At 39.1% G+C, this 17,235-nt stretch overlaps 1 protein-coding gene across 5 annotated transcripts in view; it reads right to left on the bottom strand.

Annotated features, from left to right (window-relative positions):
- The window catches only part of lama2 (laminin, alpha 2), a 338,873-nt gene that overhangs the window by 167,549 nt on the left and 154,089 nt on the right, over positions 1-17,235 (bottom strand). For all 5 annotated transcript variants that reach the window (XM_057822981.1, XM_057822982.1, XM_057822979.1 and 2 more), the window contains exons 16-19: positions 16,586-16,797; positions 10,090-10,201; positions 9,775-9,888; positions 3,129-3,256 (exon numbers count right to left, since the gene is read on the bottom strand). In XM_057822981.1, coding sequence (XP_057678964.1) covers positions 3,129-3,256; positions 9,775-9,888; positions 10,090-10,201; positions 16,586-16,797 — 566 coding nt within the window. The remainder of the gene's footprint in view (positions 1-3,128; positions 3,257-9,774; positions 9,889-10,089; positions 10,202-16,585; positions 16,798-17,235) is intronic.

Below are 17,235 nucleotides of genomic sequence, written 5' to 3'. Positions count from 1 at the left end.
ACAGTCTTTTACATATTGATGACAAACCGTAGCTGTGGAAAAGAGCACGAAAAGGGCCAACTAAAGTAGATTGAAAAATGACATGATGGGAATGCTCAACGCGAATTGTTGTGCAAACCTGGTAAAATGGCATGTGAGGTTATTAAAAAAGTTGTGCAAAATAATAAAAATACTCTCGTACATGGATGTGTACACTTAATACCCATGTACTGCATACTGTAGGTATTGCATCGGAATTGAGCACTTAGAAATACAGTTTAAATCCGGTCTTTGAAATGCAAACAGCAAGAAGCTACAAATTGGTAAACAGAGGTGGCTCCAGAAGAGATTAGGACGGATTTCACCATTGCAGCAGGTTTATCAGAACATTATGTATCCCAGCAAGACATTATCCTTGTAAGACCTTAGCAAGATGCTAGCTTTTGGCCAGTCCGTAGCCTGTTTTTTCTTTTGTTTTGAAGATCTTTTGGAATAATAATGGATGTGAGAAAGGCAAAACATTGTCATCTCCTGTCTTTTATTTTTTTTTTTTTTAGAGGGATTTATATGGACTGAAATACAACCATCATTACTAGAGACTTGAATTAACAGCGTTTTCTCCCCAGCCAGCTATTTTTTTATATTACATAAAATGCACCTAATTATAAAGCACACTAATGCATCATTGTACAACGTTTGTCATTTGTACTCTTTTAACATAGTAATTCTTGTTTTATTCATCTATTATTTGTTTTATTGTTTTATTTACGGGTTTGATGAATAATTTTACTTTTCAGCTCTTTGCTGGAACAGTAAAATACAGTTGTATAAAAAAAGTATCTGAACCTTTTGGAATTTCTCACATTTCTGCATAAAATCACCATCAAATGTGATCTGATCTTTGTCAAAATCATACAGATGAATAAACAGTGTGTGCTTTAACTCAAACCACCCAAACATTTATAGGTTTTCATATTTTAATGAGGATAGTACTAGTAGTACTAACCATGTAACTGCAGATCAGTCCCACACATCAATCAGGACTAATCTTGGCCCATTCTTCTCTACAAAACTGCTGTAATTCAGTCAAATTCCTGGGATGTCTTGCATGAATCACTGTCTTTAGGTCATGCCACAGCATCTCAATAGGGTAAAAGTCTGGACTTTGACTTAGCCACTCCAGAAGGTGTATTTTGTTCTTCTGAAACCATTCCGTAGTTGATTTACTTCTTTGTTTTGGATCATTGTCTTGTTGCAGCATTCATCCTCTTTTTGGCTTCAACTGTCTGACAGACGGTCTCAGGTTTTTCAGAAAAACATGCTGATAAACTTTTGAATTCATTCTTCCATTAATGATTGCAAGTTGTCCAGGCCCTCAGGTAGCAAAACAGCCCATATCATGATGCTCCCTCCACCATGCTTCATGGTGGGGATGAAGTGTTATGTTGGTGAGCTGTTCCATTTTCCCTCCACACATGATGTTGTATGTTACTCCCATACAATTCAACTTTGGTTTCATCAGCCAAAAAAATATTTTGGCAAAACTTCTGTGGCGTGTACAAGTGCCTTTTTGCGAACATTAAACGAGCAACAATGTTTTTTTAGACAGCAGTGGCTTCCACCGTGGAGTCCTCCCATGATCACCATTCTTGGCTATAGTTTTACATAAAGTTGATGTGTGAACAGAGGTATTGGACTGTGCCAGTGGTTTCTGTAAGTCTTCAGTATTTAGCAGACACTCAAGGGTTCTTATTTTACCTCGCTGAGTATTCTGCACTGAACTTTGTGCGTCATCCTTAGTGGACGACCACTCCTTGGGAGAGAAGCAAAAGTGCCAAACTCTCTCCATTTGTAGACAACTTCTCTGACTGTCGATTGATGAACATCCAGACTTTTAGAGATGGTTTTGTATCCTTTCCCAGCTTTATACAAATCAACAATCCTTGATCATAGGTCTTCTGACAGCTCTTTTGACCAAGCCATGATGCACATCAGACAATGCTTCTCATCAAGATAATTCTTACCAGGTGTGTGTTTTATAGTGGGCAGGGCAGCTTTAAACCACTCATCAGTGATTGGGTAAACATCTGACTTAAATTGTTTGGTAAAAATTGGTTTCAATTGCTCTTTAAGCCTTCTTAGGCAGAGGGTTCACTTGCTTATTTTTCCCCCTTCTATAATTTTTGGGTTGGTTTTAGTTAAAGCAGACACTGTTTTTACATATGTGTGATTTATGCAGAAATGTGAGAAATTCGGAAAGGTTCGGATACTTTTTCATACCACTGTATATTTATGCTCCAATAAAATAAATTCTTTGACATTAAACATAACCAGAATTCATAGATGAAGTTTGCTGGATTATAAAGCGCACTGTCAGTTTTTGGGAAAAGTAAAGGATTTTAGGCGTTTCCTATCATCTGAAAAATACGGTAAAAAGATGATTGAATCCAGGATTTGTTGATTCAAGGAATATGATTAGCGGCACGGTGGATGAGGCGTTAGCACGTTCGCTTCATATTTCTGAGATTAAGGCTTCATTTAAAGTGGGACCGGGTCAGAGAGGCGAGGGACTAAAAATCATGTATGATGTTGCACAGAGTTCTTATCTTATCACTGCTGACATCTAATTCAGATTTCTTTGTCTATTGTTCCCTGCTATTGGCTGGCAACCCTTCAGTGTGTACACTGTCTGCTGCCCGTAGTCAGATGGAATAGGCCCCAACACACCCACGACACTTGTGAAGATAAGCGGTACAAAGATGAATGAATAAATATGATTAATTTAGTAATACACCTGTAGTTATAGACTGGCAGACTAGAGGCATCATGCCAAAAGGTATTCTTTTTTTTTTTTTAAGGGGCTCACGTCACCAGCTGTTTCAGATTTCTGTTGGATTTTATAGTGATTTTACCCAATGTCGATGACATTTACACCAACTGTTCTGGTGATATTTGAGAACTATCACCAGGAAGTGGATGTCTTTCTGTGATGCCTTTAAAAAAGGCAAGGCAAGGGGAGTGGAGAAGATGATGGAGATAGGAGAGGTCAAAGAAGGAATTGAGTGCCATGGGACCAAAAGGTCAGCAGAAATAGATTGAGTCTTTTGAAGACAATGTTTAGAATTAGCCCCAGTGTCTTGATAACTTACTTGTTACTAGGCACATTGAGAGGGCAGGCACAGGGCTGACAATCTGTGGGTGACCCGTGGGTGGCGTCGCCGTAGAAACCAGGTTGGCAGGTCTCACACTGGGGGCCTGTGGTGTGGTGGGAACAGTCCTGAAGTAAACATACATAATAGGTTAGATCAGTGATTCCAACCAGGGCACCATTTTGCATTTGGGGCTCTATTTTTGTGGCTGGTGCAGCTGCGCTCAAATGTAAAAACTGGCAAACTTTCATTTTCCGGCAACCACAAGCCTTGCTACAGCTTTTTGGTAATTTGGCACACTTGTCACACAAAAAACTGGATTAAAACAGACCCCATAATGTTAGATTCCTAGCCCACTTTTAGAGTTATGGGTGAGATTTGAAATGTAAAGCAATGTTTGTTCAGGAATTTCATATCCAGCAAAAAAAGCACTTTTTCTTTAAATGTCATCATTACTTCAGCTTTATAGGTGGCATTTCTGAGAAGTAAAACATGTGTAATGAGACTGACAAACACACACACAAAATGGAGCTTCTTATTTATTTATTGTTTTGATATGATGTGTAAAAGGTATGTTTTTTTTTTACAATATTATAATTCTTTCCTAACATCCCTACCAATTGAAAATTTTAACTTCAACTTCTATAGATGTCAGTGGAAGGAAGGAAGCACTCTTTGATGGTAAAAAAGTACAATTTGAATTAGTACAAGATTTTAAAATAAATGAATCAAAAAGATACAGAAGAAAAAGGGATATTATTGTTTTGCGCGACAAAGGACACGATTAACAGAAGTAAAAAGTGAGTATACACAATTTGACAAATGATTCAAAGATCTACATTAATATCTATTTTACTTTCAGTGGAATGTTATGGGGCCAACAGCAAAAAGGTAACCAAAGCCAGTAAATTGAGTTTTAAAGTGCATGTGACAGCATAAAAAAATCTTCAATAGCATTATTATGTGAATTAGAAGAATAATTTGAGACGATTCGACTATATACAACAATTAGCCAAAGCGCAGATGATGAGAAATTAGTCTTTTGATCTGCCGTTAAGTCCCGCCTGTCATTATAGCGCTCTAGCGTCCTCAGCTGGAGGATGACGTCGACAGGGTCACGATTTTATATGATTTAGAATTCAGTCCATTGGGGGGGGGGGGGGGGGGGGGGGGTTACAGAACGAGCCAAATGCGACAAAGAGAGCAGCAAAATGTTATTGTTTCAATCTCTCTCTACATTATTTTACAGGATAATCTTTTTATCTAAGTATTTTTTTTTTCCCAATTGCTAAATAAATGGTATGGTCATAACAAATAATAGTCTTTTGCTAAATGAAATATGAAGTATTAAAAATGCATTTATTCAGTACGGCAGGGCAAAATTACTCCATAAAGATCAAAACTGTTGACTTCTTGCGCCTCCCGAACGATATTTTATGCCACCAGAGGTAGTCCGGCTTTTGTCATTTCCCTGCCCCGGCTTTGGAGAACGTAAACAAACCAGGAGGCGTTAAAGCTAGCCGACATGCTAACCCAAACCGAGCGGCGTTTTCAAGTCTTATTCTCGCCTTTTGAAAACGAAAAATCCCACAAAACTACCTAATAGTGAAACTATTGTCTTCACCGATCGGCAACGCCCCGGCGGGGAGCAAGTTACAACTCGTCGTTCCCCTGCTGTGGGCAGGAGTGCTCGTTGCCGGGGAATAAGCTGCAGAATGACTGCTGGACAAACCGACCGACGTCGGAGGAGCACGTAGCTGCCCGTGCCCAGCCCGAGGATAGTGGTCTATTGCCGGACACACAAAGAGGGGGCTGGAAGTCAGGACGATATGGAGAACTGTATGAGCATAAGCTGAGTACAGCGTTCTCCCGGCGGGCACGCGAAGAGCACCGAGGGCGTTGCGCGACAAGCTCCCGGTCGTCGGCCGAGTGGCATACTCTGTGGACAAGGAGCTTTGTCAGCCACAAAATGCAAGCCATCTCCATATTAAAATGTGTGCCATGATCTCAGTAGTTGTCGGACTTGTTCTGGCCAATCTCCGTGGTGAACGGGAACTTTTTGAAACCCAAAAAGGCTCGCACGCCTCTCCCTGGTGCAGCAACAAAACCCTGAAGCATGTTTGGCTGGCGCGATGTGAAAAATAAACGAATTACTCTGTAAAATAAGCTGAATCCGCAGTCCATCTGCATTCTACAAAGCAATGCTGTAATGTGAGATGCTGACCTGGGTGACGTCACATACACATTCCTCCTCAATCCAGGAAGTCACTCATTTACATGGTGCAGGATATTAAAAAAATTTAATATATAAATCGATCACTTCCACACAAATCCAAGCGGTCCATTTCATTCAGGAGCATAAAATACAGAGTGAAATATGGTATAAACAAGCTTTTTGTTTTCATAGCCACTTTAATGACGTGGTACAGGATGAGCATTAGATAACATTTTGTTACTATTGTAACCTAGCACTTTGGGCTCAGTGAGATCAGCCTAAACTTGCATCCGATTTGATGATGCAAATCAGTATTAGTAAAAGTCAAATACAATGGCAAGTCTACTTAGAAAAAGCTTTCATCGTATACCTTTGAACTAAATTGTCACACACATTTTATTTTACCATATAAACAAACTATCTATTAAAACACTGTATTCATATTTTGGTAATAATAAAAAAAAATATACTTGTTTAAAGTCACTGAAGTATTTGTGTCACCTTTCCAATACAGTTCCTCTTTAAATCTAATATCTCACTGCTGACACAAGCACACGCTGTGTTCACCTGCAGAGCCACAAGAATATTCAGTCACTCTGCTTTGGGCATCAATCGGTCTGCCAATCACGGTGGATGAATATGTAAAAGTGGAACGTGTGTGTGTGTCTGTGAGTGATTAACTGTCAAGCTGTCGCACAGCATGTACGAGGTGTGTTTTTGAGCGAGTAAAAAGAAACCACCCACCAATCTGCCACAGTGTGTGTTCTCGCCTGTTCACAACTCAGTTCACAACTTGTGTGTTTGTCCCGTGTCTTTGTGTAATAGCTGAAGGTAATGTAGGCCAGGATGAGATGGGTGTGTATATGTAAACTAGGGTTGGGAATCTCTGGCATGAAGCCGATCTGATATGTATCTAGATACACAGGTTACGATTCGATTAAAAAACGATACATTTTTAAGGCCGAGCGATTCGATACGATTCGATACAGTTTAAGAACGATACGGTTCGATACAGAGTGAAAACGATACGATAGTAAACATTTTTTGTGTGTGTTCATACAGTATTTTAAATATATATAAAAATATTAAAGATTAAATTAAACAACAAAATTTCATACCAATGTTATGTTTTATTTTTTTATGAAAAAAAAAATCAAGCTCACCGTCATTTTGTTGGATCGGATTGATAATAAAATAAAACTCCAGTGACAGACAACAATAATGTGCAGTAATTTAATTACTGTATTTCCTGGTGTTTTGAACACAATTAGTAAGTAATTTAAGTGCAAACTTTCAACGTAAACATCTTACAAGCAAAAAATATTAATTATATGCAGCAGCTCCAGAAAAAACAAAACCTGCTAGTGTTATCATAAATAAATAATAAATTATGCTTTACCACTGGTATAACTGGGGGAATAAAAACATGGCATTTTAGACAGACAGGTCTATAATCATTACTTTAACCTTATACACAGCAAAGTCATTCACTTATGCCTGTGCTTTCACATTTTTTTATTCATCACTGTCTATATCTTTTTTGAAGGGCAGATTTTTCTTGAGGACGATCAACTGATCCACATGTTCATGTTTAAGTAGACTGCGTTTCGTTGAAACAATATGCCGCCCTTTCCACCATTGTAGTGGGTTATTTTGCAGAGTTAGAAACTCACGATCTCTGTACAGCTTCACACTTCACACTAGCTCTGTCCCATGCGAACAGATCTGGCTGCCTTCGTCACTTCAAAGTCCGACTTTAGTTTTCCAGGGTGCGTTGAAAATTAATCGCTGCACGTCGCTGGTGTGGTGCGCAAACTGTCCATTGTTTTAGCATGTTGCTTCGTTGCCACTACTTGTTTCGTTTTGGGCTGTGAAGAAAACGCTACAGAGCGTGCGTTACTGTGGTTTTGTTAGTTCTCGTGTTTTTATGACACGCCCGTGACGATCGGGTAATGACAGCGACTACTAGCGGTTCTGCCGATAGTCAAATTCTTTCTCTGCTATCGGTTCATTGAATACTTAATGGCTAATTACTGTCGAATTGTAACTTTACTATCAATACAGCTGTATCTCTCACCTGTAAAACCGGATATCCGGTCGTATCGGTTTATCGTTCTCAAGCTTAATGTAAACTAGGAATGTTTAACTGTAATTCCTCACTTGGCCTTTAGAAGGTGTCATGCTACTTTCTCTTTGTGGGACATGAAGGAAGGTGTTCTAATATTAATAACAGGTCATTTATTTATTTACTTAAACACTTGCTCTGATGTTACCCTTATGTTGTTTACTGCCTTAAGAGGACATATTTACATGGTAACTGATGACTGATGTGCTGTACTGTGATGTATACTGCATATTCTCAATTCATTGGTCCTGAATTAAATTATTCCTTTGGCATTTCGCCTTAAAAAACAAGATCTCTCCTCATTTTCACGTGCTAATGAATTTTTCCCTGTAATTAATTTCAGTGGGGGGACAAATTAGGTATTTTTTAAATTAATCAATTGCATCACATAGTTCTAGCTCCATTTATTATAATGAGCTCTTCTGATGTTAATTTTAACATTTCATTGATTGAGTCAACGCTGTGATGGTCACCCTAACTAGTGCAATGTATTCCAATTTTGTTTTTAAAATCCAGTGCTAAGCAGCTAGCCGTGCCTTAGTACTTGATAATTGAGCGCTATTCGTGCACACTCAGACCTACCGACACTTATTCATGTTAAAATTAATTAAATTCCTGCAGGCTGACAAGTTGACCGATGAATATCAATGTCAGATATATGTATATATTTTAGGGCTGTCAAAAGATTAAAATTTTTAATCGAGTTAATCACAACTTAAAAATTAATTAATCGTAATTAATCACAATTCAAACAATCTCTAAAACATGCCATATTTTTCTGTAAATTATTGTTGGAATGGAAAGAAAAGACAAGGCGGATATATACATTCAAAATACTGTACATAAGTACTGTATTTGTTTATTATAGCATTAAATCCACAAGATGGCATTAACATTATTAAAAATTTTTCTGTGAAAGGGATCCACGGATAGAAAGACTTGTAATTCATAAAAGATAAATGTGAGTACAAGTTATTGTAATCTTATATTAAAACCGCTCTGTATGTTTTTGTTTTAATAAAATTTGTAAAATGTTCAATTCAATTAAAAAATAAACTAATAGCTTACCATTGTGGAAGGTAGTGATTGATATACACCACAAGCAGTCAGTGGCGAGTTTTAAATTAATTAGAGATCTAGCCAAGTTTTTCTAGTGCGTTTTGCCCCTCGACTGACGCCGTAGTTTCCGGGTTCATTGTACCTTACGTTCATTTGAGTGTTGATTTCACAATGTACGAGACCTCTGATAGTTTGTATATTGTGACTAAATATTGCCGTCTAGTGTATTTGTTGAGCTGAACGAAATGTTTGAATAGAGTTTGACCAAAGTCTCAGTATTATTTTGCATTGCTATTTTGATTAGGAATGCCAGTTCTCTTTGCATTGAGCGCTTTTCTTTGTGTGAACATTATTTTTTTTGAGAGATAGGAATATTATTTTTGTTGTGCTTTCAGTAAATGATACTGTAGCAACTTAACTGTTCCGCCCAAATGCATGATGGGAAGTTGGGCGACCATGACTGTCAATGATGGCTGCAAATGGTATATCTTCTCTGCATTGTGTTCAATTCAGGGTATTAAGAAAAAGATCATGTCCTGTCATTCTTCCCCACGTCGCTCGCCACAACAGTTATAATAGTTGTGGAAGAGAAGCCAAAGCTTATACCAATAAATAGCGCGGTCCCAATGAATGCCTGAGTCCACTCCACTCGCTTGTCTCTGTCTCTTAGCTCAAAATATACATAAAACGGCACCATTGTAGTCTGTTTGCAGCAATGCATGAGTGGGTCGTTCCGCGCATGCGTTTAATGTTTTGACGTGATTAGTTAAAAGAACTAATTACCACCCGTTAACGCGATAAATTTGACAGCCCTGATATGTATGTATATGTATATATATATATATATATATATATATATATATATATATATATATATATATATATATATATATATATATATATATATATATATATATATATATATATATATATATATGTATGTATGTATGTATGTATGTATGTATGTATGTATGTATATATATGTATATATGTATGTATATATATATATATATATATATATATATATATATATATATATATATATATGTATGTATGTATGTATGTATGTATGTATGTATGTATGTATGTATGTATGTATGTATGTATGTATGTATGTATGTATGTATGTATGTATGTATATATATATATATATATATATATTATGTGCCAATTGCAGATGTTTAAAAAACGCAAAGTGGTCTTCGATGGAAAATATTTATTTTTGAAAGACGAGATAATTGACCTACCAGGCAGTGACCGGTGATCTGGTGGCACTGTGTGGCATGCCCATGACATTGACATACTTCACACACACCATTGTACAGGTGCCCATCCACTCTTCGGAATCCAGCAATGCAAGCCTAAAATATAGACCCAGAGGTAATTCAATGTAGCTTCTCTTTTGTTTGATATAATGTGGGGACTGATGTGTACGTAATAATACATATATTCCTCAATAACAATTTTGAATTTTCAAGACAGCAGAAAACCGTTTTAGTGGGTATGGGTCCTATAAGTCAGACAGTAACTCCAATCACAAATTTCTTTTTAAAGTTGCTTACCTCACAGGATGTTCCCGCATATCCAGGTGGACAAGAGCACATTTCGACTGCCGATGCTGTTATCCCTCCTTTTGCAGAAGGATAACTTACTTGCATCGAGAATAAGTGGAGTCTGAAAATACACATTTCAATATTCAATATTATATTCATTTCAATTAATTATTTAAACAAATCAATTCAGGGGCGGAACTTAGGGGATGCAACCGCACCCTTGCATGTTTTGCATTGGGTGAGAGGAGCGTCAAAAACAAAGGTAAGATGATGTGCGGAGCTGTAATATAGTACGGTGGCCGAGAGGTGTCAGGTGAAATGCAAAGTCCAAACACTTTGCAAAAGAAAAAAAAGCACAAATGCAAACTACCACAACACGATCCCCAATTCCTTTAGCGCGATTACAAATTGGTAAAAGCACGTACCCCAATTGCTACAACACGACAGCAAATGGCTCGCAAGACGAATGCAGAAACCCAACGCACAACCCCAAAAACCCACAGAACGATGACAAGAGGATGACGCAGAAGTAAAAAAAAAAAAAAAAAAAAAAAAAAAAAAAAAAAAAAAAAGGACGACACTTTGTATATTGCTATTTGTGCTTTGTGACCATCTCTACGGACCTCCATGATATTGCCCCCACCCCTTCAGACGCATAGTTATATGAAAATGATGTCAATTGTTAACTCTTTTATAGGTTAATCTGAGGTCAGTCAGCCTTCCATTTTGATTAAAAATTGTGTCAATAGTTTGTGCTGTACAAAAAATGTATAGATAATGAGATATTAATTTCGAGTGAAGGGAGCAACTCTCTCAATAACGGGGGTGTCCAAACAACTAACACGAACATACAGTGTATCACAAAAGTCAGTACGCCCCTCACATTTCTGCAGATATTTAAGTATATCTTTTCATGGGATTACACTGACAAAATGATACTTTGACACAATGAAAAGTAGTCTGTGTGCATCTTATATAATGGAGTTCATTTATTTTCCCCTCAAAAAAACTCAAAATATAGCCATTAATATCTAAACCCATGGCAACAAAAGTAAGTGCACCGCATAAGAACTACATACAGTACATCCCTTAAATGTCCAAATGGAGTACTGCTTGTCATTTTCCCTCCCAAATGTCATGTGACTCGTTACAGGAGTGCTGCCAGCATTGCTGCAGAGATTGAAGAGGTGGGAGGTCGGCCTGTTAGTGCTCAGACCATACGGCGTACTCTACATCAAATTGGTGTGCACATATAGCAATATAAAAAGTACCGTCCTTTTTGTTTTTGTTTTGTTTTTGTTTTTACTTCCCGGTCATCCTCTGTGTGGTCGTGCTGTGGGTTTATGCGGTTGCATTCTTCTTGCGAGCCATTTGCACTCATGTTGTGAGCTTTAGGAATTGGGGATCGTGTTGTGGCAGTTTGCATTCGTGCTATTTTTCTTTTGTAATGCGTTTGCATTTGGGTTTGTGCTTTTTTTTTCTATTTGCAAAGTGTTTGGTCTTAGCATTTCGCCTGACACCTCTCGGCCAGCGTAATGCGGTGTTTAAAGTGCGTACGACTGGTGAAAAAAAGTCTTAAATAGCATTATTATTTGAATTGTATCATATATGATGATCTATTTGAATCATATTTTGAGACAATTCGGCTATATACAACAATTTAGCAAAGTGCAGATGAAGAGAAATTAGCCTTTTAATCTAGCCATGCCTACCATTATACGGCTGTCGCATCAAACAGGTGGATGACGTCAGCGGAGTAACGATTTCATCTGATTTAGTATGCAGCCCATTGAGGGGGAATTATTCAGAACGAGGAAAAAAGCCGTAAAATGTCATTGTTTCAGTCTCTCTACTTCAATATTTTTACAGGATATTCTTTTTATCCAATTATTTTTTTCCCCCAATTGCTAAATAAATGGCATGGTCATGACAAATAACAGTCTTGTGTGAAATGGAATATGAAATAATAAAAATACATTTATTCAACATGACATGGCAAAATTACTCCATAATGGTCAAAACTGTCGACTTCACCTTTACTGTCACACCTCCCGAACGATATTTTATGCCACCTAAATCGGGCTTATGTCATTTCCCTTCCCCGGCTTCGGAGAATGTAAACAAACCAAGAGGCGTGACAGCTAGCCGACATGCTAACCCGAACAGAGTGATGTTTCAAAGTCTTCGAAGCGAAAAATCACACATAACTAACCTGGATCATTTCACATGACGACTTAGTTGTCGATTGTTTTCGCCGATCGGCAACCCGCCCGGCGGAGAGCAATTTACAGCTCGTTCCCCTGCTACTACGGACAGGAGAGCTTGCCGGGGAAGCAGCTGGACAATGACCGCCGAACAAACCGGCCGACGTCGGAGGAGCATGTAGCTGCCAAATGGTCTACACGAATATGGCAAAATAATGCTTTACTACACGGCGAAGATGTAAAGAGCGAGAGTCACACGAGAGCGGCTGCAGTTGTAGTGCAGCTAACATGTGCAGCTAATAATAATAATAATAATAATACATTTTATTTATAACGCACTTTACATTTAAAAAACAAATCTCAAAGTGCGCAATAAGATGAGTATAGTGCTCTCCTGGTGGGGGGATGTGTGACAAGCCGCCGGTAGTCGGCCGAGGGGACAAGGAGCATGTCAGCCACAAAATGCAAGCCACCTACATATTAAAATGATTCCAGCATTTGACATAATACAAAACATGATGTTTACTCACTTCCTTGTAAGTCCCATGGTCCCACAGTAGTAAGGCTTGTTTTGGCCAATATCCACCGGTAAATGGGAACCTTTTGAAACCCGAAAAAGGCGCACACACCTCTCCCTCATACAGCAAGATTTTTCTGCAGCCGTTTGGCTGGCGTGATGCGAAAAATAAACGTATTAATCCGCAAAATCAGCTGAATCCTTAGTCGTTCTCATACAACAGTATGGCTGTATAGTGAAGAGGACTCCTTCCTCCATACACGTCACAGCGCCCTCTTCCTCAATGCAAGACCGAATCCGTAAGTCTGTGATTTTTGTATGGCGGGATTCAAAAAAATTAAATAAATATATCGATCGCTTCCTCACACATCTAAGTGGTCCTATTTCATTCAGGAGCATAAAATACCGAATGTATTATGAAATAAACATGCTTTTTCGTGTCACAGGCACTTTAAGTGTTAAAATATCTCTTCCAGCTGCTTGACCGGTTGTCTAGAGGGGCCCGCAAAAAAATTTCCACTTGCAACCCACACACCCACACATTGGACCATCATTTTGAGAGGCCTGCGAAAGTGTGGCGGGGCCAGCGAATAATTGTACACTGGCACACACCTTCCCTTGTTGGACGATCCACTCGGGGGTTTTTGTTTATGCTCATTGCACCCAGGCCCTGTTCACAATGGCGTACCGCACGCATGCTATTTTTAGACTGTAACATCGCATCGTAAAGCGGAAGTAAATCAAGAATGGGACATTATAGACCTGCCCTCACATAGAAACAATGTTAATTATGCTACTTTTCTCCGGTAATAATTCAAAAACGAACATGCCGATCACAAATTGCTTTTTTGGAACAATGGAAACGACTCTAGACATTACGATATATGAAGGATGTTTTCTTCATACGTTTCCCAAAACCAAAAACTAGGAGGAAAAGATGTGAAGAATAAATCAACTTGCTCAGACTTTTAAAGCGGAAATGTAAACAAAGGTTGGCCAACCCTGTTTTTGAATAATATCAATGGCTAAACAATTATAAGCATATTTTCATTATTTTTTTTAACGCAACCCTTCCAGATTCTTTGTTTAACCCATAGCAACGCCCTTGACAACGAAAATGCTTTTCTTCGGCAATCTTCGGAAATTACGTCACACCGGGAAGTGCGAGGGAAGTCCGCCATAGAACAGTATTGTTTGTTGCATTGCTTCTCGGTAAGATGTCGCGGCGGTGTGTGGCGATGTTTTGTTCTCACTCAAACGAAAAGTTGTATGAGTGGCCAAAGGATAGCCGGGCACGTAAATGGACATCTTTCGTTCGCACAAAGCGAATGAATTTCACGCCATCATCGAGTAGTGTTCTCTGCTGCAAACACTTCGAAGATGCCTGCTTCCTTAACCGGTCTGCTTATGATCAAGGATTTGCCAAAAAGTAGTGTGATTTTTGGATAGATGACTGATGACTTTGTCAAAGCAGAGCTGCCAACTGTTGTGGAATGAACAGCATAAGCTAGCGACGTTAGCCGAAAGTTAACTCGTGGCAATCCCCGATCATAGTTGTTGTTGCGTTCGCTAGGTTAACAGTGTTTAAATTGTGCGTCATCTACGATCTTGTCCGAAAGGGTTAATCCACTGTTAATCGGGAAAGGGGTGTGGATGTGCATATAAGTGGGTCGGCGTCGTGGTAATTCACGGTCACGTTGCCGTAAGAGACACACACCGCCAGTGAGTTTGTGCGCATTTATTTGTATTTGTATTATGTATTTCCACCTTCATGCTTCAAGCATTGCATTGCATTTGTACGGTTCGGCGTTTCTTTCACGGTGATCACTTGATAGCCTTCTAGTTTGTGTTTTACATACGAGAGCCGCTGACAGGGGACAACAACAAGCGTGTTGGTTTTGATGTCTGGCAGCGAATCAGCGAGCACGCAGGTCACACAGTGAATCATGAAATGTAGTCTCGGGACAACACTGAAGTGGTGCTTTGTAATCTGTTCGCTTGTGTGAAAAAACTTCATTTCCTCACGCCATTAGACGGCACTTCCTGCCGAGAGCCCCGAGCTGTATTCGTACCGTTAGCTCCATGTGTTAATAAAGAAACAAAGTTGTCAGCACGTCGTGTGTTCGATACATTTGTAAACAAAAAGCTCATAACAAGACACTATGCACGATCAGTTTAAGAGACGCTGAAGTAGTAGGAGGCGAGGAGGAGATCAGCGAGAAGCAAAACTTCGCGGTCGAATGTGGCGGCAGTCCGCTATTATTTTGTTTTCTTATTCTTGCCACAATAAAGTGGAGAAAGCCATCAACGACTCATCTCCTTCTTTCCCCCCAACGTTTTTATATTATTATTTTATATGCACGAGAGCAGCCGGATCTGCCAAAGTGAACATGAAGTCTGATTATTATTATTTTTTTAACAATGTCATCAGATAGACAAAAACATAAAATCATGTGCAAATGCCTGCATCTTCAAATCATGAAAATAGTAACAGCCTGTATCTTACCAATCTTGTAATCCCGATGGGTCTTGTATCCATTCCATGTCAGGTAGTCTAGGCATATTGTTTGCATCCTGATTAGCGTCTGGCTATACATGTTAGGTCCAACATAAAATTCCAACCTCCTCTTCTTCCTCCAACTTTTCAAAACTTGGATCTCCTCCCTTGCGCTCGATCTATCGCTTATATCGCTGTTTGAATCATTGTTTGAAGGGCTTTGTATGGCGGCCGTATGTATGGAGCTGCCATCGCTGTACCCGGTGTGACGTATCACTTCCGGGTTCGTCCCCTTTCAGGCTCGAACTTCGGAAACGCAACTATTTTGTCAAATATACAACATATAAATTATTTTTCATGCTTTATTTGTTGGATAATGTTTAATTACTTTAATTGTGACCCTATTTGGCATGTTATGAAATTACTTCACATTTCTGCTTTAACGGCAGCTCGGTGACTCCATTCACATTTCATATGCAGTAAACACTTTGTTGGGTTGGCATGGTCTTTCAGAGGACAAAAAGGTAAGCCATTTTGATATTTTTAACTTATTTTTTAGCGTGACGTTGTGCCGTGCTGCTTCCATCCGACAATTAATGACCTGAAAAGAATTAAAATGGTACAGTATCTGACTGCCACTTATCTTTTCTGTTGTAAAAAAAAACAATTTTAGTAAGGGGGAAGTGTAAGTAAATTATAGAATTAAGATTTGTTATCAGTGAAAAAATTAAAAGTATCCGTTGGCTGTCGCTGACTGGCATTTGCGATCGCTACACAAAACTAACTAAATTACCCCCAAGAACAGTCAGAGACGTAGGACAAACAGAGGATATAATATATAAGAAAGACAGGGCTGGTGGTAAAGGACAGCTTGTTGAAACAGGAGAATGTCATTGTCAGTCGCGTAAGAAAAAGGTGTCGATAAAAAAGCTAAGGCTATGCGTAGGTCAGGTCGACTCGTTTTTTTTCGTCTTTTTCAGCTCTTGGCACTCAAGCCATTTCTTTAACTGAACATTTTTATGTTGTTCCACATCTTTGCCAGTGAATTTGGCACCAGGGACATCATTTTCAGAGAAAATTGGGAGGTTAAGCTCTGTAAACATCTTCTTCGTACACGATTTCCATTAATTTCCTATTACGGACAAACGGTGGCGTATCCCCCCTTAGCAACAGTAGCTAACGTCATGAATATTAATGAGCGGAAGCGACGTGTTGCTTGCGGTATGCCATTGTTCTGCCACTGAATCAATTGTCATTTACACCAAATGAGACCCACTGTTCCTGTACCTGTACACAGCACTGGATTCTGTACTGTAGGAGGTTCTGACCATCAGTCTGCTCATGTTTGCCAACACGGTCAGGAAGTCCCTGCGACTAATTGGCTGAGCGGTCCCCGAAACCCTGAAGTTCTCAGGAAGAAGAGTGATGCGATTGGTTCTCGGTGAGGACGGATACACAGGTTGACCGTACTGTCTGTCCACAATCGTGATCCCGCCACCCTGCCGGAGAATGGGATGTCATTCTGTGGTCATGTGTTCTGATTTACAAGTTAGTTTGTTCTTTAAACATCCATAATATCTCGGAAGAAAAAAAAAATGTAAGCATCATTAGATCAAGAGCTGCAGGTTCAGTCAATATTTGCGAACAGACTCATTGAAAAGTGAATTGAGCCCAGCTCAGGTATTTGACGATCTCTTGTTGAGAACAGATCGATGGCATGTAGCGGTTAACGCAGAGTGACAACCGCTGATGGAGAGGAAAGGGAGGGAGAACGTGAGCCCACCATGCCAATAAGCCATTAAATAACAACTAATTGAGAAAGGAGATGGAGGGAGCACAGGGAGATGGAAAGCAGAAGTTGTGCTGATGCAGACACATATACTGCTTACAATTTATGGGCCAAGATACGAAAGGAATTCAGCATTGTAATAGAATAT

Source organism: Corythoichthys intestinalis, chromosome 19, assembly GCF_030265065.1.
Source record: "Corythoichthys intestinalis isolate RoL2023-P3 chromosome 19, ASM3026506v1, whole genome shotgun sequence".
Lineage (NCBI taxonomy): Eukaryota > Metazoa > Chordata > Actinopteri > Syngnathiformes > Syngnathidae > Corythoichthys > Corythoichthys intestinalis.
This window is presented reverse-complemented; position numbering and strand designations above follow the sequence as displayed.